Source organism: Nelumbo lutea, chromosome 7, assembly GCF_056320005.1.
Source record: "Nelumbo lutea isolate HS-2025 chromosome 7, American lotus-T2T, whole genome shotgun sequence".
NCBI classification, from domain to species: Eukaryota; Viridiplantae; Streptophyta; class Magnoliopsida; order Proteales; family Nelumbonaceae; genus Nelumbo; species Nelumbo lutea.
Window position 1 is genome coordinate 251540 of NC_142690.1, and position 27803 is coordinate 279342.

Here is a 27803-nt window from a genome sequence, read left to right on the forward strand (position 1 = left end):
TTTGCAAATAAATAATCTTTTTTTTAATAGTATTGCAAGTAAATAATTTTCAACGAGGCTCGCATATTCATACCCAAAATGAGCAGCTTATAACATAATAAGTAGCCCGAACAATTTATAGGAAACAATTTATAAAAAAACCGCATTGCAATTCCCAAAACCATATATTCATTAACAATGAGACGAACGCACATTAGTAAAAGACCAAGGTCCCACAAGCATTGCAAACTCCATCCACACTCTAGTTTAGGTACATAAACTCAGAAGTTTCACGTAGGAATATCTTTTCCTCCCAAGACAACCTTCTATATACAGGGAAGGCTACCAAACAAGTGAATCCTGCAACCAGTTGAGTAAAACAGCCAGAAATAAACAAAATAAAGTCAGGTATTATGAACAGTTTGATACTGCGCATCATAATATGAACGAAATAGAAAGACACGATTTTTCATGGGCCATAGGGAAATTGTAACTTTTCTTTGGCCCAGTTCATTTTTGGGATTTTGAAGAGGGGAAAATTGGTCAATAGGATTGTGGTTGCTATAACTTACCCACGTTCTTATTTCAGAAACATATGAGACTCATGGCAAAATTGATTTTCCCATGTATTTACCCCAGTAAATGATACCCTTTTCAGACTTGGTAAATTAAGTTTCCCAAGTAGAGGGTAAATGAGAAAAAATAAAATGGTAAAAAATGCACCCACAAGATAGATTTACCCGGATAAATTAAACAAAAAAGAACATTGGTAATTGCACTTACTTAGGAAAGTAGGTTCCTGAAAAACAAACAAGGCCTTAGACATCATTTTAACAGAATACCAATGGGCAGCCAAGAGGCTCCCGCCAATACAGGATCTAAGGAGGGCCAGATATACAGTAGACCATTTTAAAACGAGATATTTAAGGGCTTACAGTAGGGAGCAATCTTCCATCGTTGGTTATCTCCTTTCTTCCACTCCCAAAGCACGGCAATAGTACCATCATGAACTCCTCCATGGTTCTTATCTCCATGAAATGCATCCAAATTCAAGCGAATGTTATTTACCATTCTTATGCACCTGAAACCATCACCCAAGTCTTTGCTCTCTGTCCACAGGATTGACTGATCGAGAACATCTGGATTGTAAGGTACTAGCTGAACCTGGAAGAGTTTTTATACACAAGGCATTAAATTTAATTAGTATTGAAATAAGATAGATGAGGAACTAGGTCCACTTCTGTTTTAAGAATATTTTTACCACAAGAAATTAAATTTAATTAGTATTGGCTGAGCTCAGCTCCCCACCCTCCAAGAAGGTGCCATGTGTTCACTTCTTGACCTGACAAACTATTGTTCATGCAGTCAACTTTTAGAACATGATCTGCTATGTGGCCAAATTTATCTGGTTATTATTTCAATTAAAAAACAAAAATTTCAGCATTTGAATTTGATATTGGGAGTATAAAATTGACATTCTTGCTAGGATAAATATGATGGACAAAGAAGGGAAACTAAGGAGATAAATTAGGGGCGGGGGGATTAAGATCTGAGATAGAGAAGAAAATGAGAAGAAAGATAGCACCCTTTTTATGATAAATAAGAAAGATGGCACCTTTTGGGATAAAGAGATAGACAGTGAGAAAAAAAGAATATCGCAGTACTATTAGCACGTGCCTTCGTCATTAAATCAATTCTTAGACTTCAATTACAGTGGCTATATTTATAGAATCAAAATAAGGCCTTGGATCTCCCTTTACCTGAGGCAAACTCTAGGGAATCCATCTTGGGCAGAGCTGAGCATTCTATTGAGGGTGGGCCAGATCAGATGTTACAAGCACATGCAAAATTTTAACTTAAAATCGTTTTTGTTCTCATTGGGAGGGGAATATTTTTAAGGGTAAAAGACTTAAAGCATACGCTGAGGTTCTCCTAATTGACTTGGACATACCCTGAGGTTTATAAATAGATTTAAATATACCTTCCTGACATTATGATAGGTGAATTTAACAAGATGATGCTTTTGCCCTTTGTTAAACAGTGCCATCTTCTTCCCTATACCCCACCCCCTGCAAAACCTACCGCCACCCCTACAAGAGAGCTTTGGTTACCACATTAGTACAGTGAGAGAGAGAGAGATCTGAAACGCAGGTCCCAGGGCTTAAAGTCTCTCTCTGGTCCTGCCTCTTTTTTCTTCATACAGGATGCTTGCAGCTTCTAGCTGCTGATATTATGACTGAGAGTTGTTTGAGACAGTTAAGCTTTCTCCTAGAAACCAAGCCCTTTGGTATCTAGCTCCACCGCTGAAACTATGACTAAGATCCAAAACGCAGGTCCCAGGGCTCAATGTCTCTCTCTGGTTCTGCCTCTTTTCATCCTGCAGGACGCTTGCAGCTTCTAGCTGCTGATGTTATGACTTAGAGTTCTTTGATACAGCTAAGCTATTCTCCTAGAAACCAAGCCCTTCAGTATCCAAACCCCACTGCTCATTTACGTTAGTACACACACATAAACAGATCTGAAACACAGGTCCCAGGGTTCAACATCTCTCTCTGGTTCTACCTTTTTTCTTCCTGCAGAACACTTGCAGCTTCTAGCTGCTGATATTATGATTGAGAGTTAGTTCAGACAGCCAAGCTATTCTCCTAGAAACCAAGCCCTTTGGTATCCAACTCCACTGCTTATCCACATTAGTACAGTAAGAGAGAGAGAGGGAGAGAGGGAGAGAGATCTGAATCGCGGGCCACAGAGCTCACTGTCTCTCTCTGGTTCTGCCTTTTTTTTTCTTCCTGCAGGATGCTTGCAGCTTCTAGCTGCTGATATCATGACTAAGAGTTGTTTGAGACAGCTAAGCTATTCTCCTAAACCATCCAGTATCCAACTCCACTGTTCATTCAAAACATCATTGAAGTTCAAGTTGACACAGGTACCAAGTGTTAATAGGTAAAATACGTTTTCTTACATTACGCTTTACCTGTTTTCTTTTTATTTCCAACATTCTATTTCCTCTACTCATGATTTCAGTTATTTCTAGGATGTTTTGTTTTTGAGTTCCATAGTCTACATTGGAGCTGGGTAATGTGTTTTTTTTTGTCTTTTTTTTTTTTCTTTTTCATTCAAAATAGAGAACTGCAGCACTTAATTCTGCCCTTTGTTAATCACCATTATTAACACTTTGTTAGAAAAGTCAGCAATTCACTCCTCTTCTCCATTGTTTTCCTTTTCCATTCTTTTTTCTTCTCTTTCTTCTACAGTTCACTACACACCAATTGAATTGGCGTTGTCAAAACCTTAAAGTATACAATACGATTTACAATTTGAATCATGAATCCCAAGGATTTCAATTTGAATCCTATGTCTGAATCCTTTTCTACAAAAATCTTTATGATTTTTGTTTGAATACTATGATTTGATTCACAAATCTTATGATTTCTACGATTCACTACCATTCAGATTAATTCAATTAAGAATTAGTTCATTACTTTAATATTTGCTTGTTTATATTTAGTTTTTCCAAGGGAGACTTTTTTTAAGTCCTTACTAGAAAATGATTTATTTATGTTATTTAAGACTAGAAATTGAGTTTATTTTCCATCATATGTAGGTTAAAGAGCTATTGTATGTGGATTTGTTTGACTTTCAAGTCAAACTTGATTATATAATCTTAAGCTTCTATTGTACAAGTGGTGAATTCTATTGTTTTAGGTACATATATGGCATATATAAATTAAAAATAGAGCAAAGTCACTTTCCGATATATATTTGGCCTCTTAATATATCTATATGTTTAATTTTTGACAAGTTTGTAAACAATAGAAATAATCTTACGTTTTACGATACAATTCACGATTCAATTCGATTCAACTTTCTCTATGATTTACAATACAATCACAGTTTTCAAAACATTTTAAAATTGCACCAGTCCAACCACTCTCCTGTGTTACTCATCCTCGTGCCTCCTTACCACCTCAGTTAGCAACTAACCCCCTTCAACCAACAATTCGAACTGGCTCCTGCAAACTGACTTAGCATCTCCAACATAATCTAGTTGGTATGAAGCTTCTGAAGGAACGCAGAAAATTTTCGCCTCTTATGTTTGCAATCCCAGTTGAAGTTTATATAAAACGACATTACTAGTCGGGCTGATTCATCACCGTCATGTTAACCTCATTTCACCTCTGTTCCATCCAATAAGTAGCGTCTTTTCATGTTTTTAGTAGCATATTCTCATCAATCAAAGCCATTTTTTATTCCCTACAGACCCATTATCTTTTTCTTGATAGAAAAACAATGTTAAAGAAGGACAATATGGGGTGTTAAAAATTTTAAATGGGTCACATGGCATCACATGTTAGCAGTTTTAATGTTTTATTGGAGGGTATGTTTAAGTCCAGTGAGATCACCCTACAAGGTACATTTAAGTCCATTAAAAAAACTCAGGGTATGTTTAAGTCTTTTACCCTATGGCAATTCTGTTTTTTGAGTAAAGGGTTTCACTATATATCCCTTTCTATCATGTATGGACAGTGATTCCTTGTACATGCTTTTTGAGGATGCCATTCCCTCTTATTAATACAGAAATCATACTAATCAAAAAAAGGACTCAACTTCTGAAATTCTGAATGCATAATTAATCTACTAAAACTGAAAAAAAAAAACAAAAGCTACAAATAATGACATGATTGCATCTTTAACTTTTCAAATTTCTAGAGCATCTCTAATAAGACTCTTGAAATTAATTTTATGTTTCAAATTAAAATTATTCTCAAGATACTGATGAGATGAATTAGGAGATAACTAAAAGAAACATAATTTTGTGTGAACACTGCAATAGAACAAAAGAGACGATAACTTTCTTCCATACCAACTAAACAACATACTAGTTGTAAGCCAGTAGGTGAGAAACAGTCTGTAAGCTCTAAAAGTTGGGGTTCTAGATGCGGAGGGTCTCTGTGTGGGCAAGGACCTTAGGGTGGAGGAGGAAAAGAGGAAGGGCAGAAGAGAGGAATCAAGGGCAATAATCTGTTCAAAAGGTTATGCCCTAGCAGAAGACCAAATCCTGTATTTATAGCAAAAAGCTGGCCATGCAAACATGCATAGCTTTAGGGATATTCCTCGACTATTCCCAATTAGCTAGAACAGCAGATCCTAGGTTGCTTCGGTGAGGACATGCATGGAGTGGAGGACCAGGTATTGGCCTGTGACAGTCTTCCTTAACACCACTCTCCCACTCTTGCCACGTGGTACAATCCTGGGGTCAAGGTTTTTCTTGACACCACTCTTCCGCTCTCAAAACGATCTTGACAAAGCCAAAAGAAAGAAAAAGCTGAGGAAGAGGTGGACAAGCAAAGTTGAGGGCCATCAAGTCCAAGGTTTCAGGCTTCGCAAGTTCCATGACAGCAAGGTTGGGTATGGGCGATCTCAGATGGTGGGAGAACACATTCTTGTTTCTAGGATCGGCTTCATTTGCAAGTCCTAGGATCCTGATCTGTGAGTCTCTATGCGTGTGAGCTTGGGATTCATGGTGCTCATCAAGACACCGCAACAATGTATATATTCGTTATCTTACATTAGCCCCCTACTCTAAGACAGAGACTTCTGTTGGTTGAGCAGAAATTAGGTTAGGTGTTTAGTTCAAGGTTCTTGGCTAAGTTACGTTAAGTGATTGGTCCGAGGCTCTCAACTATTAGCTCCAAAAAATCTGAAGAATTTTTTTTGGGGGATTATCCCTTGAAATTCTGAAGGATTTTTCAGAAAGAATTAGCCCCTAAAAATTTCTGAAGGATTTTCAAAAAGGATTAGCCCCAAAATTCTGAAGTATTTTCAGAAATGATTAGCCCCTAGGGAATGACCTGTTGGTGGGGCTTGGGCTTGTGAAGCTGTTCTGAGATGTGTACATGAGATGTAGGGGTTGATTTTTGTGACATTAGGAGATGTGGGACCAAGTCGTAGTGCTGGGGATGGGGGTGAGAGGCTGCGAGGTCAGGTTATGAAGGCGGGGGTAACTTGACCTATAAGCAATGTTCAGAGAACCGGACCGGGCATAGAACCAGAAAAGGGAGGGTTCACAGGTCATAGGTTCAATTGGGGTCAAACCAGTGGTCAAACAAAGATGACACAGCACATATGAGTGTGTGTGTGTATTACGGGTCACCGAAATCCTATATATAATATATTTTACAACCTTTAAGTGGATAGATGGCAAGTTCCTTAATTTTTAAAGGAAATAACTATGGTTCAAGCATCTTAAATTTACACTTTCTTTAAAATATGTGCATAATAAAGTAATATGTACAATAAAGAGTCATTAATATTTTATAAAGCAGTGTTTCATGGACAATACATGGATATGGGTGTCAGAATCTGATACATGTCCAAGAGTGACTCAACTCTTGGACCTCAAAGGTTCGTGGAAGCTGCAAGATGAAGGAAAGCTTTGAAGATTGAAGCAACAGATTTCATATTTGAAGAGATAAGGATCAAAGGTTGCAGAGTTTGAAGATCAGGAAGGCAAAGAAAGCTACGGTAGTGCCGGAAGGTGCTGAAGTGATTGAATGGATGCAGAAGTTTGTATTGGGAGCAAGCTCTAAAGGTAAAAAAGTGAACTTTATGGATTTTAACTTAGATGGAAGGAAGAGATACAAGTTGGAGTGCAAAAAGAATGCAAAAAATTGCTACATAACTCTACAGGAATTTTTTGGAGGAAAAAAGCAGTTAGCTTGCTTCCCAGAAGGTAAAAGAGGTCAAGGATGGAGGGTAGTGGCTGAGCTACTGAGTGATTGCACAATAGCCGAAAACAAAACAAACAAAAGATGTAGGAAAGGAAAAGGAAGTGGGTAAATGAAATAGAGAGGAAGAATCCAATGAAAAGAAATTGGTAATTGCAGAAAAAGGAAGAAGAAACTCTAAATTGATAGCAACAGGAGGAAAGAAAGAACGGAAGAAGAAATTTGTGGTGGAAACATCAAGCCCACCAAAAAATTGAGGGGGATTGCACAGGTGATACCCAAAGAACTGAAACTGACAAAACCAATTGTGATTACACCTTATGAAACTTTAAGTCTCTGATTGATCTGGCTGAAGTTGAAATAGAGATCTTGGCTTTAAATCTTCGTTCAGAGGCTGGTGCTTTTACAGTCTTGAAATGGTGTCCTCTTTCTAATACCAAAAGTTTTGAGATTGAGGATAATGTTACAGTCTGGCTGCTTGGGTTGCCATTCAATCTCTGGAAGGAGTTGTTACAGTCAATAGCTATAATCTGCGATGCCAGACTAGATGGAGTCTTTGCTTATGATCTTCATTCAGTTGCATTGAATCTAAGTGGAGTTAAACCCAGTGACATTCCAAGAAAGATAGAGGTAGTATCAGATGGTTTATCATACCCTGTTTGGTTGGCTATTTCTATTGAAGCTCAGCTGTGGAAGGAGGGATGAAAGGAGGAAGATAAAGAGACAGAACAGGCCTGGTTACATGGGTTGCAAGGCAGAAATGTTACTATAAAAGAGGCTAAATCAACTGAGGAAACCAAGAAAGAAGAGAGAAAAGAGATTAACCTCAACACCTGGGAAAGATTTCAGGGCAGAGTAGGCAGAGGGGCTGGCAGAATGTTCAGGCAGAGACAGGAGAGTTAAATGAAGACAGGAATGTGCAAGAGGTTCAAAATTCAAAAGGAAATGAGCAAGGGTCGGTTAGATTTCAAGGTTCAAATCAGACACTTGAGTAGGTTCAATCTGGTCCACCGAACTGAGGTCCATCACGTGACAACTTAATTGATCATGCGATCATTAAAAAGTTTGGGGGATTGGGCCCAGGCCCAAATCAAATTAGCAGGCCTTTAGATAAGTCTGGGCCAGCGATGTTAAAAGGGGTGAACCCAAGTTCTAAAAACCCACGCCTCTCTTTAAAAGAGCATGTGACCAAGGAAGGGCGGAGATGATGGATGCAAAAACTGGTCTATCATTGTCCCCTTTGAAAAAGACCAGTTCGTCACCGATTGCTGGTAAATGTTTCAGCCACAACAGAGCGGTGAAACCAAACTGGGTTTGGGTTCCAAGCAAAGGAAAAAAGGCCTATTCCCTGGAACAACGCAACCCAAGGTTTAAGAAACACCCGCTGGCACTTGGCAGTGGAGGCAAGGTGTTCCAACGTTCCAGAGATGGTGAATCAGAATGAAAAGGACCCTATTGAGCGCTGCGCAACAGAGGAAGAAAGTAGCTCGGACTCAGACTTTGAAGATACCTCAAGCATCGAAAGTGTAGAACTTTCCAAATCTAAACCACCTAGTGAGGATGAAAGCTTCCACACCGACGTGGGACTGAGAAATCGCCCAGAAGAAGCCCTTTCAAAATTTTCTCTACCTAAAGAAGTGGAGAACAAGGCAGTTTTTACAGAGGAGAGACAAGGGACACCGGATCCCAATTTTGCTCCCAGTTCCTGACAATGATAGAGGATTAGAGGGACAGGATGCATCTTTGTCACTGATCATAGAGTCATCAGTCAGGGGACAACTCTTGAAGGCAGATTCTGATTCCATGGATAATACGGTTTTGGTAGAATCCAGTGGGAACCCACAGTTACTTCACATGGAAGGATTGACCTTGGCTTCGCCCCTTCTAGTTGGCTTTTCAGCGTCATCGCCCAGTTCCCCTAACCTTTCAGGTAATTTTGTCAATTCGTTTTTTGGTATTGATGTGGGTTTTGTGCTTAGTACAGGTACCCTAGCAACTCAACTTGAAGGAGTGGCCATGGATGGAGAGAATCCAAATGGTGACAGGGAGGGTAAAGGACAAGAGGAAGAGTTGTGGAAAAGGAAACTCCAGGAAGAGGGGTTAGAAAAGATCTGGAATCAGATTTGTGTGTATTTGGAGGAGTACAAGAAAAAAGAGGACTTGGTAGAAAAGGCTGAACATCAAGAAAGTTTAGTAAAGTCTGGGATGAAGGGCTGCAAAAAGGATGGAGGTGAATCCAGGAAGAGGGGTTAGAAAAGATCTGGGATCAGATTTGTGCGTATTTGGAGGAGCACAAGAAAAAAGAGGACTCGGTAGAAAAGGCTGAACATCAAAAAAGTTTAGTAAAGTCTGGGATGAAGGGCTGCAAAAAGGATGGAGATGAATCAACCTCAGAAAAGTTGCGGAATGAGGAATTAGAGAAGATTTGGGGGCAGATTTGTGCTCTCCTCGAGAAGTATAGGCATATAGAGGAATCCATGGAGGAAAATCTAGGAAATTTGGAGAGGCCAAACACAACAAAAGTTGTCTCAGGCAAATCCAGAACTATTAACAACCGAAGGAAGAAGAAAAGATCAGAGGTGGAGAGGTTGATCTCAGGCATAGAAGGTGATCTGGAATTTAGTGGAAGAGGGGAGAGAAGGAAAGCCTCCAAGTAGGGGCCTGGGATGCCAAAACTTTAGTCTCTATGAAGATTGTCAACTAGAATGTGAGGGGGCTGGGGAGTTCTAGGAAAAGAAGGCTAATTAAGGACCTTCTTAGAAGGGAAAGGCTGGATATTGTGATGTTACAGAGACCAAATTAGCTGAAATTGATAGAAGATGGACAAGAAGTATTTGGAAATCTAGAGGACTAAGTTGGGTTTCTGCACCTTTCTTGGGGGGCTTTGGGGGGCATTGCCACCTTCTATAGAGGTAATGGAGGAGCTAATAAGTAATTTCTCAGTGTCGTTAAACTTTAGGGTGGTGGAGAGTGGATTCACTCGGGCACTAACTAATGAGTATGGACCAAGCAATTATAGAGACAGGAATGAATTTTGGGAAGAGCTATATGGGACTCAAGGGCCATCATATGGGATGGTCTGTGGTGTTTTTTTGGGGGGGGGTTTCATGTAATTCATTTTACATCAATGATTTCATCAATAGCCATGAGTTGAAGGAACTCCCTCTATTGCAAGCTCTCTATACTTGGTCCAACTTCCAGGAAATACCAACCTATTCCAAGCTAGATAGGTTCCTATTCAATGAAAAGCTGGGAAAACAATTGGGCAGATTTGATAACTAGAGCTCTACCTAGAATCACTTTTGAACATTATCCCATTGGCTTAAGATAGGAGCCTTTTTAGGCAAGGACCCCGATCCTTTAGGTTTGAAAACATGTGGCTGATTCACTCAGACTTTGTGAAGAAGGTTGAGGAATGGTGGAGGGTAGAATTAAGTGGGGTAAAGTGGAAATGAGTAAGATTTCACAAAAACTTGAAAAGATTGAGATCACATTTTAAGGAATGGAACATGGACCAATTTGGGAGAATAGAATAATTGAAATCTTCTTTGATGACCCAAATAGAGGAGTTGGATGCGAAGGAATTCCAAATAATCATAAACTTTCAACAAAGAGATGGGAAAACCAAATTTTTTCATGAACTAGCCAATGGAAGGAGAAGGAAAAACTGGCATCCAAATTGGATGTGGATGGGCTAGTCTTTGATTCCCAAGAGGGGATAGCCAACTGCTTTGTTGAGCACTTCAAATCCGTTCTAAGGAGGTCCCTAAGAACTAGAGTGGAACTGGAAGGTGTGACTTGGCAAAGACTTCCGGAAGAGAGTAAAGGCTGGTTGGAGAGGAACTTTGAGGAGAAGGAAATTAGGCAAGCTGCTTTCTCTATGGACAAATCTAAAGCACCAGGGCCGGATGGGTTTACTATGGCCTTCTTTCAAGATTGTTGGAATATAGTCAAAGATTAAGGTTTTCTAATAATTTGAGGATAATTCAATGATAAGTCGCGGAGTCAATGCTACCTTTCTAGCCTTGATTCCCAAGAAAAAAGAGGCTAAGCATCCAAAGAATTTCAGACCTATTTGTTTGGTGACTAGTGTGTAGAGGATTTTGGCTAAGGTTTTATCTCTAAGGATTAAAAAGGTGCTTCCTTGCCTTATCAGTCAAGCACAAGGTGTCTTTGTTCAGGGGAGACAAATAGTTAATCAGATTCTAATAGCAAGTGAATCTATGGAGGAGATGAGATCAAGTAATCAAGGCTTCGTTTGTAAACTAGATCTTGAAAAGGCCTATGATCTAATGCATTGGGGTTTTTTGTTACTCGTGCTAAGTGTGGGCTCGGGGATAGATGGTGCAAATGGATAAATGGTTGTTAATGACTTTTTCCCAGCTATTAGGAGCCTAAGACAAGATGATTCCCTATCACCTTTCTTATTCACTCTTGTTGCTAATGCTTTTAACAACTCTTAGTAGAAGCGGATAGGGTTGGGTCATTAAGAATCTTTTCCATATCATATTGGATGAGATGGACCAATCAACATTGGACTTTCTGTTTTGTGAATACGGTTGTCATAGGTAACCGGTTTAAAAAAAACAATTAAAGTCACATTTCATAAAAAAAAAAATTATTTAAAAATAAGAAAGAAGTTAGCGTATTCGCTGTTAAATGTCACCGTCCCCCTACTCACCTGAGAGCTAATCAGGTGTAAGTTTGAATATGGCGAGGGTTTCTTCTATCCCACCGCTTCCCTCCATAAACGATCAACCTACTCGGTTGCCTCTGTAACCTTAGTTGTGGAGAGCAATGGCTTCAAAGAAGAAGCTCTCGAGCCCAATACAAGAGATCAAAGTTCAAAAATTAGTCTTCAACATCTCCATCGGTGAAAGTGGAGATTGTCTCATCAAAGCCGCGAAGGTGTTGGAGCAACTGAGTGGGCAGACCCCTGTTTTCTCAAAGGCTAGGTACACCGTTTGGTCTTTTGGTATAAGACGTAATGAGAAGATTGCATGCTACGTCACAGTCAGGGGTGAGAAGGCGATGCAACTTCTGGAGAGTGGGTTGAAGGTCAAGGAATACAAGTTGTTCAGGGGAGGAACTTTAGTGATACTGGATGCTTCGGTTTTGGTATTCAGGAGCATATCGATTTGTGTATCAAGTATGATCCTTCAACCGGTATTTATGGTATGGACTTTTATGTCATTCTCGAACGATCAGGATATCACGTTGCTCACCGTCGTAGATGCAAATCTCGTGTTGGGATCCAACACAGGGTCACAAAGAAGGATGCTATGAAGTGGTTCCAAGTGAAATATGAAGGAGTGATCCTTAACAAGGCTCAGACAATAGCAGCTTCTTAGGGAGATCCCCATTAATCTGGATCCCATTTAAGTTTTGGCAAGGTTTGTAGACCAGGAATATTCGTTCTGTTTTATGTGAGTTTGTAGACCATTATATGATCCAATCTGACCAGCTTCTTAGGCAAGGTTTGTAGACCCACTCGTATAAACAAGGTTTGTAGACCAGCTTCATAGGCAAGGTTTGATCAGGATTTATATTGGATTGGGTCATATTGGCTCAGACAATATGATCAGCACTAGTAGTTTTGTAGGTGTTTCATTACGTGATCCTAGATACATATGTGATTCGTAAGCCTTTTTCTCTGTTTGGTTCTCCATTTTTATTTTTCTTAGGATATCTTTCACTTGCTTTTGTTCATATGTAGGTATCGGTTCTCTTTCTGAATTTTATAGAAGAAGAAGAAGAAGAAGAAGAAGAAGAAGAAGAAGAAGAAGAAGAAGAAGAAGAAAGAAAGAAAGAAAGAAGAATATACCTGTGATAGAGAGTGAGGGAGATGAATAACCTCTTGGATGTTGATTGAAGGCATTGTGGATTTACGATTTCAAGAGGGAGAAATTCGACCAAAAGAGGGAACTGGAAAGAGATAAGAATGGGTAAGGGAGGATTCGGTTAACGGATAGATTAAAGAGTTTTAAATTTTAAATAACATATAAAAAAATAATTACCGGTTACTTAAATAATTCCGGTAACTGTTGTATACATGGCAGTAGTAGAGGTTTTAGATATGATATAGTTTTCCATATCATAGTCAGACCCTATAATCTTTTGTGAGGGTTGTGCTTTGACGGAGGTGAGAAATCTGAAGGATTTAATAATTCTCTTTGAGAGGGCCTCAAATTTGAAAATAATTTTGAGAAGAGCTGTGCAATGGGGATGGAGTCTAAAGCAGCCTATTTAGAATGCACTTGGTCTCAATGGCCTTTATCCTACTTAGGACTTCCCCTAGGTGCTGCTAATCCAAAGGAAAGTAGGTTTTGGAACCCTGTGGTGGAAAATTTTGAAAAAAGATTGGCAGCCTAGAAGAGAAACTATATATCCTTGGGGGGTAGAGTAACTTTGATTAAGGCAACACTAGCCAACTTGCCAATCTACTTCTTGTCAGCTTCTAGAATTCCTAAACAGGAGGCTAAGAGGTTGGAAAAATTGATGAGGGTTTTCTTATGGGAGCTTGGGGAAAAGAAAAAAGATCACTTGATTAGGTGAGAAGTGGTAAGTTGAAGAAAAAAAGAAGGGGGGTTAGGGTTAAGGAATGTAGTAAGAACGAAGCTCTTTAGGTTAGTGGCTTTTAGGGGTGAGCATTATTAGGTTAAAACTAAAAAACTGAACCAAAAATTTTGGTTTCGATTTTTTTGGTTTTTTCGGTTTTTCAGTTTTACAAAATTTTCGTTTCAGCTTTCAAGTTTGGAAATTCAATTAACCGAAAAAACCGAATTAACCAAACTTTATTATCTATATAATATGTACAATATATATTATATTGCATTATATTATATATTGAAATATATAATTTACTATATACATTGTATAATACATATTACACATATAATATCTATAATATATATAGTGTTGAAATTTGGTTAACTGAAATAACCAAAAATTTCAGTTTCGGTTATTTCGTTTTTTCAATATTTCAGTTTTGGTTCATTTTCCATTTCAAATTTTGGTTTATTTGGTTCTGTTTTAACCAAATAAACCCTTTTCTCACCCCTAGTGGCTTTGGAGGTGGCCCCTGGAGAGAGAGAGAGAGAGAGAGAGAGAGAGGTTATGACATGAAGTGTTGAAAAGCATCCATGGTTATTCTGAATCAGGTTGGGAAGCTGGGGTATCACAAAGGGCTTTGCTCACAACACCCTGGAAGGCAATTTCTAGCGTTCTCCCCAAATTCCTCATGGTTGTAAGGTATGATGCTTGCTTCGGAAACTCAATTCTTTTTTTGGAAGATATTTGGGTGGGCACTCAACCCCTAAAAGCATCCATGGCTGTTCTGAATCAGGTTGGGCTGGGGTATCTCAAAGGGCTTTGCTCACAATACCCTAGAAGGCAATTTCTAGCGTTCTCCCAAAATTCCTCATGTTTGTAGGGTATGTTGCTTGCTTCGGAAAGATATTTGGGTCGGCACTCAACCCCTAAAAGACCATTTCCCTTCCCTCTATTCTATCTCCCTCTTTAAAAGGAAACCTATCTCAAGGTTCCTCCCCCCCGGTTCTCCCTTTGGCTTTAAATTGGGATTTTGGGTTTTGAATAGGCTTAAGGGATGATGAATTTGCTTGTGTTTCAGAGCTCTTGTTGCATCTACACTCTGTATGATTGGACCCCCCTAGACCTGATAAAAGGATTTGCTCTCTAACCCCAGTTATCTCTTTCACTTGTGTTTCTTTCTTTAATTCCCTTTGTTCTACCCCCTTCTCTCTAGTATTCCCTATTAAGAAATCTGGCCAAGGCCAATACCTCCTAAAATAGCTATATTTTGTTAGGAAGCCTTTTATGGTAAGATCAACGTTGTGGAAAACTTGCAAAAGAAGAAACCTTCTATGTGCTTGTCCCCAAATTGGTGCTTTATGTGTAAAGTGAAGAGTGATGATTGTCACCATTTGCTAATATCTTGCTCTTTTGCTGCCAATATTTGGAATTGGGTTTTATCATTATTTGGGTACAAGTGGAACTTGCCCTTTGAAGTAAAGTTGATGTTTACTCCCTTTGCCTTTCGGAGATTGACAAAGAGAGGGAAGCGAATGTTGAAGTGTATCAGAGCAGCTAGCTTGGGGACTTTATGGGAGGAGAGAAATGCTAGAATTTTTCAAGAAAAAGGAAAGAAGCCTTGCTTAAGTAAAGGAGTGTATCCTCAGACTTATTGGTGGATTACTCCTTTGACAATTTAAGGAGAAATTAGGCAGCAATGGCATCCACAGCCACCACAAAGAACAGACTACAGGCAGATTGTAAACTCCCACCGGAAGGAATGGTAAAATTGAATTTTGACGAAAGCTGTCAAGGCAATGCAGGGCCCTTGGGCATATAAGGGATTCTGAGAGATAAAGACAGCAACATCCTACCTTTATTTTCAGGACCAGTGGGTGTTGGTTATTCTATAAGGGCAAAGATACTAGTAGTGGTACAAGGTATATAGCTTTCTAGTAAACTTGGAGTGGAAAGCTTGATAGTTGAGGGGGACTCCGAGGTGGTCGTGGGCTGGCTGACAAATCTAGAAATAGCCCTTTGGGGTTGCAAGGATCTTTCAAAGAAAGTTAATTAATTGGCAAGAAATATGACAGTTAGGTTTCGGTGGGTTAGCAAATCGGCAAATGCAATGGCTGGTTCTCTGGCTAAACAAGGGGTATCAAGGGGAGACCTGTTTTGGGCTACCTTATAATTGTAATTCAGTCTAGTATGTGTTTATTTGCATATTGTTAAGTTCCAAGGGGAGGTAACACCTTGTGCCTCCTCTTAGGCTGACTGTACACTCTTTCTTTGATTAATAAAATTGCACTCATTAATCAGAATAAAAGAATCATTAATTAAAACAAGTAAAAAGGTGGACTAATGATAATTAAGCAATGTATGAAAATAAGAAGTCATGGGTTCAAGTCCTATTAAACACTTTTTTTTATCAGCAAAGAAAAATTTTATTTGATACTAGATTTAAAATTTTACAACTTTGTGTATGGGATTCGAACTCCCATACTATTACATATTTCTGTCCCTCTTTACATTGCAGCCCAAAACATTTGTTGCCTCAAAGCCCCTTGTTTAGCAAGATAATCAGCTAGCCCATTTGCACTCTTTCTAACCCATTTGAATTCAGCCTCTACCTCCCTTGCGACCTTTTCCACTTCCCTTATCACTTGTTTGAAAGTCCACGGAGTAGTTTTATTGTTTTTAACCCAAGAGATTATCACCTTGGAGTCCCTTTCAACTTCAATATGCTCCATTCCTAGTTGCTTAGCTATCTTCAGTCCTTGTAGCATTGCCATTAACTCAGCTTTTAGAGAGTTGCCCATGCCAATAGGTTCAGAGAATAATGCTAATATTCTCTTATCAGAATTTCTGATTACTTCCTCAATACCTGACAGTCCCGGATTTCCAAAAGAGCGTCCATCTAAATTTGGTTTGATTCTGTTACCATATGGAGGTTTCCATTCCATCCTTACTCTCTCTTTCACTCTTGAAGATTGTGCTACTTCTGTCCAAGATCTTATAATGTCCATGACTAAGAATTCTTGAAAGATATGCAAAGATCTTACCCAATGAGCTACTTTAACTTTAATTGTGTCGATTACCTCCTCAATTGTTCTACTCTTGTCCAAGAATATTCTGTTATTCCTTTCTTCCCAAATCACCCAACAAATGGCTGCCTTTGTAGCTTTCCACATAACCTTCCCTCTTTTCTTTGGTTGCCTCAAAAAATCTTGGTTGAAAAGTCCCGCCATATCTTGCGGGGAAACCCACCTGCAACCAAAGAGAAAGCAAAATAATTCCCAAATGTGATGCACAAAGGAACAAGATAATAATAGATGTGTCAAGGTCTCACCACTTTCCTTACAAAGGGAGCACATGTGAGGAGAAAGGCAAGCAAAAGGCCTTCTTCTCTGCAGCATATCACAAGTATTAACCTTGCCAAGGAAAATTTCCCAACAAAAGGCTTGAATTTTTGGGGGGATAGGCTTACTCCAAATTTCTTTTATAGGGAAGTCCCCATCCGGGTTATTAAGTGTGGCAAGAACACTAAAAAAGGAGAAACAAGAGAAGAGACCATCTGAGGAACCTTTCCATATTCTGGAATCTTCCAGGGATGGGTCCAAATGAACTTGTCCTAATAGATCCGGCAATTGAACTAAAGAGGCACACTCATTTTCCCTGAGGCCCCTTCTAAATCCCATATTCCAATTAACCCCATTTGGTCCAAGATCACCCAAAATGTTTAATGTTTCCCCTTTGAAGTTTGACAGTGTATAGGTCAGGGAAGAGATCTTTAAGTGGACTATCTCCCACCCAAAGGTCTTCCCAGAAACGAACTTTATTACCCCGGCCTACATCAAATCGAATAGAATTAAGGAGTGTTGGGTAAATTTCATAAATTGCTTTCCAAGGAGAATATGAGGAAATATGAGAGGCAACTTTTGCATCCCAACCATTTCCAACCACACCATGAATACTCACAATGACTTTGTGCCACAACCTGTCTCTCTCAAACGGGAATCTCCACAACCATTTTCCTAACAGAGCTGAATTCCTAAGTGAAATATTTCCTATTCCCAAACCCCCTTTATCCTTGGGCTTTCTAACTTGATCCCAATTAATCAGGTGAGTCTTCCTCTCCTCCCCTGGGTCCCAAAGGAAATCCCTCATGTATTTTTCTAACCTCCTTGCTACTCTACAGGGTATTCTAAAGGTTGAGAGGAAGTAAATAGGGAGGTTTGCCAAAGTGGCTCTAATCAATGTTATCCTTCCACCTAAAGAGATATAATTCCTTCTCCATAGGGCTAGCTTCCTAGCAAATCTTTCAATGACTGGCTTCCAAAAACCTTCTGACCTAGGGTTCCCACCTAAAGGTAACCCCAAGTAGCTAATTGGCCAACTTCTAATCTCACACCCCAAAATCTTTGCAAATCTATTAAGTTCCCCTTCCTCTAAATTGATCCCTACAATGCCTGTTTTGGTCCAATTTATCCTTAAACCTATCACCCCCATAAAGTTTTCCAATAGCAACTTTAGGTAAACCACTCCTTCCTCATTACCTCCCTCACAAAAGAAAATTGTGTCATCTGCAAATTGAAGGTGAGTAACAACCACTTGATTTCTACCTAATCTCCACCCTCTAAACAAACCTTGGGAATCAGCTTTCGCCACCATTCTGCTTAACACCTCAGCCACTAAAGTGAAAAGAAAAGGGGATAAGGGGTCTCCTTGCCTAATTCCTCTCTCACCCGGAAAGAAATCCTTTGCTACTCCATCAATAAAAATTGAATAATGAACCGAACTTAAACATCCTCTAATCCAAGATCTCCATTTGGTTCCAAAACCCAACCTTTCTAAAATTTGAAGTAGCACTTCCCAATTAACCATATCATATGCTTTCTCTAGGTCCACCTTACACACCAACCCTTTTCCTCTACCCTTTCTTTTTTTTGCAACACACTCATTGGCTACTAAAATTTGATCCACAATCTGCCTACCTTCCACAAAAGCACCTTGGAATGGTGAAATGATCGATGGTAGTACTTTTTTTATCCTCTCTGAAAGAACCTTTGTAATAATTTTATATACACTCCCAACAAGACTAATTGGCTTATAATCTTTAGAGGTTTTGGCCTCCCTCCTCTTTGGGATGAAAGTGATAAATGTGGCATTCACCCCTCGAGGCACCTCTCCTTTGTGAAAGAATTCATTGAACACTTCTAGAATATCAGTTTTCAACCAGTCCCAACATTCTTGATAAAAGGCCATTGAAAATCCATCTGACCTGGGGCTTTTGATCTTTCCATGGAAAAAAATTGCATTCTTAATTTCTTCCAAAGTGAAGTTCCTCTCCAACACCTGAGACTGCTCTTGTGAGAGCCTATCCCCTTCCATTTCTGGTAGCCCTGTTGTCACCCTGCTTGAGCTTGTGAAGATTTCCTTAAAATGATTGACAAAGATTCTTGTGATCTCTTGACTCTCTCTAACTTCCTGACCCCCCTCCTCCACAGTAAAAATTAAAATTTTCTTTCTCCTTCCATTTGCAATTGCATGGAAAAACTTAGTATTACCATCTCCTTCAACAATCCATTGACATCTTGACTTTTGTCTCCAACATATTTCCTCCTTCCTTAAAATCTCTTCCAATTCTTGCTTGATTTTCCATCGATCCTCTCTCTCTCTTCTTCTGATAACCTTCTTATTGCCTCTTTCTTGTCTAGCTCCTCAATCTTCCTTACTATATTTTCTTTAATTTCCTTTACCCTCCCAAAATGCTCTTTGTTCCACTCTTTTATTTTCCTTTTTATCCTCTTTAATTTCCATGCAAAGCATAACATTTTCATACTCCCCAAAGGTCTGAGTTCCTGCCACCAATCCTTCAATCTGGTTTTAAATAAGTGATCCTCAAACCACATGTTTTCGAATCTGAATGGAGTCGGGCCTCCCCCTGGAATTTCCTTCTCAATGAAGATGGGGCAATGATTTGAGGTAACCCTAGGTAGCCCTTTTACTACTATTTAGCCCCACAATTCTTCCCAGTCGGGAGTGATGAGAAATCTATCCAGTTTGGAACAGGTTGGGGGGATTGAAAATTTGACCATGTATAGTCCACCCTTAACATTGGAGGTTCACTCAATTCAAGGCAATTGATCAAATTATTAAACTTCCTCATGCTGGTAGTGATTCCTTGGTTCGGCTTGTTTGTTTCTCCCGAAAATATGATAGCATTGAAGTCACCTCCCACACACCATGGTCCCTGCCAAATTCCTCTAATAGCACTTAACTCCTCCCAAAAGGCCTTCCTATCTCTATAGGAGTTAGGACTATATACGTTTGTTACCATCCATTCACACCCATCTGAGGATCTTCTAATTTTTAAGGAGACTGAGTATCTACCAATCAATTCCTCCACACATTCCATTTCCTCATTTCTCCAAATGGTCAAAATCCCTCCTAAGGCTCCCCATGATGGGGCATATGACTAGCTTAGACCCCTGGCTCCCAAATGCTTCTTATCCACCTTTTATTCAGCTCTGATAGTTTGGTTTCTTGAATCAGAATCAGATCTGGTCTTTCTTTTCTAAGATGTTCCTGATTATCCTCCCCTTTTTGGCACTTCCAAGGCCTCTTACATTCCAGTTGACTATCTTCATTTCAACCTACTTAAGACCCCTTATCAATGGCTGCCTATTGTTCCCCTCTTTTTCTTTTCAGGCTCCCCTCTTCGGACCATATTCTAGCTCTCTCTTGTTCTAAGCTATTGTCCGGAAGGTTCTCAGAATCTTGACCTGTGGCATAGTCCATTAGAGTATTCAAGGGAGGATTGGCATTGGTTGTACCTGCGCAGTTCGATAAACATAGTTTAGAGTGGTGTATACCAGGACTCACAGATTGAAAAGGTGAAAACAGAGAAACGGGGTTAGGGACTCCCTGTGCCAACAAGTCTGAATCCTTCCCTTTATCAATACCCTCTAATTCGGAATCCTTGGCAGGCAAGTCTGATTTAACTTCAGTTTTTTGTTCATCCTGTGCTTCTTTGTTTGGGTTAGTGCCAAGATCCAAAACTCCATTATTATTATCTTGACGATGTGTCTCCCATTGGATTTCTTCCTCTCCCCTCCAGACTGACATTGGGTTCACCACTAAGACTGGCGCTGGACAATCTCCCGATTCTTCTCTTGGAACCAAGCTAGCGTAGTTAGTGGGGTCTTCGAATAGCAGCTCTGTTCCCATCGTTTCGTCTTCCCACAAGATGCGCATCTTACCAGTGTTGACACTTCCGATGCTATCTTCTAACTTCGATGATATGCCTTCTCTTGCATTAGATCTTCCCAATAGCTTTCCTCTTCAGATTCATCGCGCTCGTGCCTATTAAATTTCGGACTTGGCTTATTAGGGGATGTAGAGTTGTTCGTCGGCACCGGTTTCCACACCCAAGTGTCTCAGCCTGCTTTTCCGGCGATCCCTGGAGCTTTAGAAGTGGCCCTGCTTCTTTGTGTCAAAACCGTGGCAGGGGGACACACAACGGGGGTCGAGAAAGACGATGATAGACCCCTGCTGACGTTTGCCACCCTTTGGGTCGAACTGCGCAGTAGTTCGCTCGGTTCGCCTAACGGTCTCTCTACAGGCGCGGGCTTAGCATTAAAGGGGGCTTTATTGACCGATCCAGCTGTCACCTCCACAAATAACCATTTGGAAGCCACACGTGAATTAATTGAGGGCTCGGATTTAAAGTTTACATTAATGCCATGTTTTCCAATTTTCGAATTGGACAACTATTCATTTTCCTTTATTTTGCCAGAACAACCAACCTTCTTTGATTCTTAGACCCTTGCCACATCATCGTCTTCTACCTCCCACATGCTTCTCCACAATCTCTCCTCCACTGACGAAAGCAACCAAACCACATTCTGAAATCCGCCTGTTTCCACCTTCATTGTTCTTGGAATTTCTTCCACTTTAATCCCTCTCAAACCCAATTCAGCCGCGATAAGATTTGAAGTGTCCAGCACTTCCAAGAGGCCTCCGCACCGGGAAATTAAACACATTTTAAAATTTCAATTATTTAAGGAGTGGGTGGTTTTACAAAACCGGGACTGGTTCACCAGTTTTCCGGTTAAACCAATTGGTCGGCCGGTTTTCACTGGGTTTTTAGCATATACGGTTATTTGGGTGTGACTGAACCAACCATGGTCCTAGGTCGTGGTTCAACTAGTCCGGTCCGGTTTCCTAAACACTGCCTACGAATGTATCGGTAGGGCACTCCGCTTTTGGTAGTACTCTTGAAAAAATTGAATCCTAGTTACATAACATAGTAGGTAACTGAAACGTCAATCATATAAGCTTTGTAGCCAAGGAGCCCATAGGGTCAATACATGGCATGTTTAGGTAATTAAGTGCTAGTTTACGAGAATAATGATTGTGCCTTTTTGTGATGGTGATATTTAAACACTGTATGGTGTTCAAATTTGCTAAATCTGTTGTTTTTATTGTTGTTAGTGTTTCTTGGAGATCAAGTTTCCTAGGCTTTGGCTTCGCTCATCTCCTTGGTCTTGTCTACAGCTGTTTTACTATAAGAATGGAAAAGGTTGTGACCTTTGATGTTATTACCAATGACTTCCATCAGAAGATGAAGTCTCTGGATTAGGAAGAGGTTACAACAGTGTTAAATGAGCATTCTGATCTTGATCCTGCCTTGGTTGTTAATCCTTTGGACTCTCTGAACATGTTTCAAAGCTTACAGAAAGAGTGCAAGGTGACAAAGTTCTAGTGGAAGACGCTCAAGTCCAGATGTGAGCCATTTAGGAAATGAGCCGATTTCATGCTTCACAACCCTATGTTTGCTCTATAACTACATGAGTTAGGCCTATGGAAATTTACTATTCTTTTGGCCTTGTCGAAGAGCAACAAGTTAGGATTTATGAATACCCTCGCAATGTAGTGGTCGTCAAGCCCGCATACCTTCATTACTACATGGAGCGAGTTTATAGTGACTGTAGACGGCATGGTTGTATTGTTGTATTCCATATTTGGGTGAACGGCATCTGGGGGCAATGCTCTAATGAAGTCACTTGCCCAAGGATGCTGATGCCCTTCATCATGCCCTTCTTGCCCAAAGCGCTAGTGTCTTATTTCGCTTTGGTCCTAATTTCTTGTTTAGTAAGGCAAGAGTCGTTAAGGCTATGTTTAGTTTGAAGGAAAAGGTAGGGAAATGTAAGGAAACATAGGGAAATCTATACAACGTTTGTAAAGGTTTCCTTATATTTCTCTTCCTTTCCCTACTTTTTCCTTAAAACCAAACACAGCCTAAGGGTGGGGGAGCTGTTCACTTAGTGCAAGTCCTCCTGAGAAAGGCTATTAGCGAAGCCATTTTAAACTCGCTACTCAGATTGTGGTGGGGAACACTCTCCCTTTTTTATCAATAACTGGAATTGATTAGATTAAAAGAATTTAGTTACAGCGCTCCAAAGAGAGATAACAAAAAAGAAAAAGTTACAGAACAGCCCAAAACATTTGATCCCTTCCCACCCCCTGCTTTGCCAAAGCATTAGCAAATGCATTTGCTGTTCTCTTGACCCACTGAAACTTGATTTTCAGTCCTCTAGTTAGCCACTTAATCTCCCTCTCATTAGCATATTTCCTAAGTCCACTACCTTCTTGTAACCAACCTTAAGACCAGCTTTAAGTCCCCTTCAATGACTAATTTTTGTATATTCAGTTCCTTAGACTTCCTTTAGCTTTAGATTTAATGTTTCTTGTGTAATTTGAATGTAAGCCAATAGGCATGAAACAATCTGTAAGCTCTGAAAATCAGGGGTCTGGATGCCGAGAGTCTTTGTGTGGGCAAGGGCATCAGGGAGGAGAAGGAAGAGAAGACTCAAGGGCAAGAGTTTGCTCAAAAGGTTATGTCCTAGCAGGAGACAAAATTCCATATTTATAGAAAAAAGTTTTCCAATGCAGACATGCACAGCTTTAGGGACAATCCCCAATTACTCCCAGTTGGTTGGGGCAGCAAATTCCAGGTTGCTTCAATGAGGCACGCATAAAGTGGGGGACCGCTGACCTGCATTGGCTTTCCCTAACACCACTCTCCTGCTCTCGCCACGTGGCACAATCTTGGAGTGGGGGTCTACCACATGTTACACGTTGCTTCTTGTGGAGTGAGTCGCAACACGATCTTGGTGAATCCAAGAGAGAGGTGAAGCTGGGGGAGAGGCAGATAGGCAAAGCTAAGGGCCAACGAGTCCAAGGTTTTGGTCCTCACAAGCTCCGTGACAATGAGGTCAAGGAGGGGTTATCTCGAATGGCAGGCAAATGCATTCTTGTTTCCGAGACCGAGTTTGCATCATCAGTCCCCTAGGGGCATAATTTTCCATCCCGTCCAATTAAAATCGAATGTGTCACCCTCTCCCTCTTTCATTTCAAACTGACAGAGTCTAGACCTAATGGTAGTCTGGCCTCCAAAAAAATTATGAAATCCAATTAATCCGCTTCTTTCTCTTTTCTCATTCCCTCTCTCTTCTCTTCTCCTCCCTCCCCATTGTCCCTACACAGCATCAAACTGCCCCCACAACCCGAATCTCCACTGACTTCCACAAGAATTTATGTTCCAGGGACTAATTCTGATTTCCCAAAGCGGGCCTTAACTCAAGAGTTTCACTTTTCGTTGTCAAGTTATGTGACGAGATGCATTTTGCTTCTGCAAGCTGATTAAGTTAATAGTTTACAACCAAAAAGAAAACATGACTGTATAGAAAACACCCCAATCAAAATCAGAGAGGAAACTACTTTTTCACCTGGTTTCTCATCGTCATTCTCTGTCAGAATCACCTCTGTTAGAAAGAAGAGAGAGGGTGATGCCGAAGGAGGAATTTCAACCTTAATGTCTATGGTTCCCATGAAAGAATGGGAACTCACCTTCTCAAACAAAGATGGGTAGGAATGTACAAAATCATCAAACCCATCTTCGTTCTTGCTCGATTTGTACTCCCCCAGCACGTTAACCGCTTCTGACAACCTCACCTCTCCTTCCAAATACCTTACCACCTATCTCATTGTCGGACGTGACACAGGATCACTACTAGAGCACATCAACCCTAACTTGAGCACCATCACAACCTCAACTTTGTTATAAACCCCATTCAACCTTGGGTCTCTACCACATCATCCAAGATGCCCCCTTCTGTCCATCTGTCCCATACCCAATCCACCAATATTAACTCTTCTGGCAACACTTTTGGCTCAATGGATCTCCACTCGTAAGTCACCTCAACAAACAAAGCACCATAGTTTTCAAGGCACCAAGGCGAGGCGAGGCAATTGGGGGGAGCCTTGTTGCTTAGGCGATGAATTTTTTATGTTAAAAGCATAGATCCTAGGGTAGTTCCCTAGGTACCATAACCATATTTCTTTAATAGTTATTCATGATTTTCATAAAAAAAGTATAAATTTCATATTAAAGTATAGAAAATCAACATATTCATGAGAAGAAAAGGAAGAATGAAAATAAAATAAAAAAAAAATATAGGTTATTTTTCTTATAGGAAAGGAAGAAAATAAAAGGTATTGGTAGTAGTAGTAGAAGAAGAAGAATATATGGAAGAGGAAAATGTGCTGATTAGATAAAATTTTTAGTTCTTCCTTAATTATTGGTTCAGATTTTCAAGTCTTTTGAGGGTTCAATACGGCATTTAGCAATGTTTGTGTTGATTAAACCCTAATAAATAAGAAAATAATAAAAAGAAATAAGTATATAAACACACAAAATGATCATTTTAGTTTAATAATGTCTATTTTATAATTATAATCTCAAAAAAGAATGAATAAAAAACTATTTTATAGTAAGAAGTAGAAAAGTGCTAGGCGATTAGGCAAGGCGAGGCGAGCCTCAAAGGGTGCCTTGTCGCCTAGGTGCCCGCCTAGGCGTCGCCTAGGTGCCCGCCTAGGCGTCGCCTTAACAACAATGCAAAGCACCGAAAGCAAACACATCCGAGCTCATAGTAATCTTCCCCGTATGCATTAGCTCCAGCGCCAGACACCCCCAACGTGCACACCACCCGGGTGGTACTTTGGTTCAGCCCATGCTCGTACAACCTAGCGAGTCCGAAATCACCAGTCTACCATTTAGTTCACCGTCCAACAACACGTTGCTCACTTTAATGTCTCTGTGAATCACTACATGCTCCCATTCTCCGTGCAAGTACAATAGACCCGATGTCACGCCTTTGATGATCTTGCATCTCCATTCCCAGCTCAGAATCAACTTGGTTTGGTCAAAAAGGAACTTATCTAGGCTCCCATTTGACATGAAGTCATACACGAGGAGAACATCTCCTTGTCTATGAATCTACGACACCATCCCTTTAACCGGACAAGGTTTCTATGCCAAAGATGACCAATGCTTGCGATTTTAGACACAAATTCTCTCAATCCCTGTCTTGATTCATGCGAGATATGCTTAACTGTGATTTACCGAAGCATTGGAGATTGTCGTTAGGTTCCATCAGTTTGATATGAAAGAGGGAGAGGGTGGTGTTTTCAATTTTAATTGGATGGGACAGAAAAAATTCTGTCCCTAGGACACAAACGATGCGAACTCTCTGGGACCGGCTGTCTCGAGATCTGAATCCATGAGTCGTGTGACTTTGGGATTCATGGTGCTCAACCAAGACATTGGAGCGATGTATATATTCATTGTCTAACACTAGTAGTTCAATGTCAAACCTAACTAGGTACTTGTATGCCCCCACCTAACGATTTAGGATCAGTTAACTTTTTGAACTTAGATCTCCTACTAGACATTTGTGTTTTATTCTAAGCTGCTCTTATGGAAAAACTTGTAAATGACCAACACTCTTCAAGCATTAATCCAAAGATAAATGACAAATGAACAGTAGAAAGGAAGCAAAGTAAAGATAAGAGACAAGAAAAGGCTAATGTGTAAAAAAATAGATAAAATATGATAATTGTGATGACTTTTTATAGCACCAAAAAGAGAGTAGGAACAATAAAGTCATTAGAAACATGGGAATCAATGATCCTAAAGTAGAAATATCAAGAAACATAACAGACACAAAACCTTTTTCAAGGTAAACCATATATCGAGCAGCATTTAGGGGGGAAAGTAGGATGTACAAACACACACAACCATAAGAATAATGAGCATTCCTATCAAAGGAAACTTATCAGAAACGCAATTTTCACTGCAACATAGATGGAAGCTCAAATTACAGAAATAAGAGAAAATGAAAGGAGAAGAAAACAATTGAGAAGGAACTATAAACATTTTTATAGAGTACTCTACAAATAATATTTTATATGCAAAGGGAAGGAAACATAAAACCCACCGTTACTTCGTGCAGAATTCAAGAATTCTTAAAATTTAGATAATTACGTTGTAATTCAGCTTAGTAGATGGAACTCACTGGATGGGTGGCTCCAATTGAATGTTTTATGGCCTGACCAGTGGCTTTATTCACCAGAGCAAAACTGGGAAATCCCTCTTCATCCTTTACCCTTGTGCTGTATTTCTCGTCTTTGTACCAGTGCTAGAACAATATAAAAAACCCAATTGTAAAAGCAAAGATAAAACAGAAATAACCAGATAATATCAATCAAAAGCAGATTAAATAAGGAAAAATGAAGAAAATAGCACAACACCCAAATAGAAATAGTTTGGATTCATCAATTGAACTGAAAGAAAAACCGAAATAGAACCAAACCAGAAACACCCAGGAAAAAAACTAGAAACACAAAAAAGCACAAAGTCCAACCACAAGGTTCAGATATGAATCGTCGGAAATCATGCCTGAAATTCGTCATTCTCATTAGATCGCGCAAGTATAGCTTTCCCATCTCGAATGGTGAGCGAGTACCCAATCTCAGCCTTGGTGTATATGCGAACAGTTCGTTTATTCGTCAGCCCAGAACCCTCTTGGTTGTGATGATGGACGAACGAAGGTAGGTGAGGACGATAATGGTGATGAGTTTCATGGTGAACTTCAGGAGTGTCCGGATCCAACCCTTGGCTCACCTGGTGCGAGACATGCTGAACCGAAGGGTGTCCAGATGGGAATGGATCAAAACCTTGGTGAGAAACATGCTGGACTGAAGAGTACCCAGGTGGGTCTGGTTGGATTACTTGGTGGGAAAAGTGCTGGACTAAAGGGAAGTGTGGCTGGGGCTGAAACTCAGATGAGTAGGATGGATGCAAGCCTTGGCTGGAGTGGTGAGAAATGTGTCGGACGGACGGATATTCAAGTTGGGGTTCGAAATGATGGGAACGTGGTGGCGGGCATTGTTGGTAGGTTGGACGGTCTTGTGGATAGGCATCGTAGCTGAGACCAGATTCAGATGCTAGCTCTGGCCTGTAGTTTGGTGGTGGGTACTGTTCTTCTGTATCCCCATATTGCCTGGGATGGTCAAACGGGAATTCCATTTCAGTTCACCGCGAATCCGCGTTAATCGCGCCTTCAAGACGATGAACCAAATATTAAAGGGAGAATGACTGTTCAGCCCACCTCAGAGTTCTTAGTCCAATCGTAACGGAGTTTACGAGGGTGGCCAGCC

At 40.2% G+C, this 27803-nt stretch overlaps 1 protein-coding gene and 1 pseudogene across 2 annotated transcripts; one reads left to right on the plus strand and one right to left on the minus strand.

Moving 5' to 3' along the window:
* EULS3 (hydroxyproline-rich glycoprotein family protein) lies at window positions 1-27752 on the minus strand. 2 transcript variants are annotated; one of them, XM_088954618.1, is made up of 4 exons: window positions 27043-27752; window positions 26660-26782; window positions 915-1143; window positions 1-339 (listed from the first exon to the last, which is right to left on the minus strand). In XM_088954618.1, coding segments are annotated over exons 1-4 (984 nt in total). In that variant the 5' UTR covers window positions 27673-27752; the 3' UTR covers window positions 1-337. The 2 variants fall into 2 exon arrangements, with proteins under 2 accessions (XP_088810744.1, XP_088810745.1); XM_088954619.1 differs by lacking the exons at window positions 1-339; window positions 915-1143 and adding an exon at window positions 15641-16505 and having other exon boundaries at window positions 27043-27732.
* Window positions 11376-12179, plus strand: LOC148844455 (large ribosomal subunit protein uL5 pseudogene; annotated as a pseudogene).
* Window positions 27753-27803: the final 51 nt, after the last annotated feature.

Excerpts from the sequence above, each read along its gene's own strand:
- EULS3 (XM_088954618.1), bottom strand. The coding sequence starts at position 27,672 with ATGGAATTCCCGTTTGACCATCCCAGGCAATATGGGGATACAGAAGAA. Across the intron at positions 26,783-27,042 it reads ATGAGAATGACGAATTTCAG|CACTGGTACAAAGACGAGAA; the intron begins GCATGATTTCCG and ends ATATTGTTCTAG. Across the intron at positions 1,144-26,659 it reads CAATTGGAGCCACCCATCCA|GTTCAGCTAGTACCTTACAA; the intron begins GTGAGTTCCATC and ends AAACTCTTCCAG.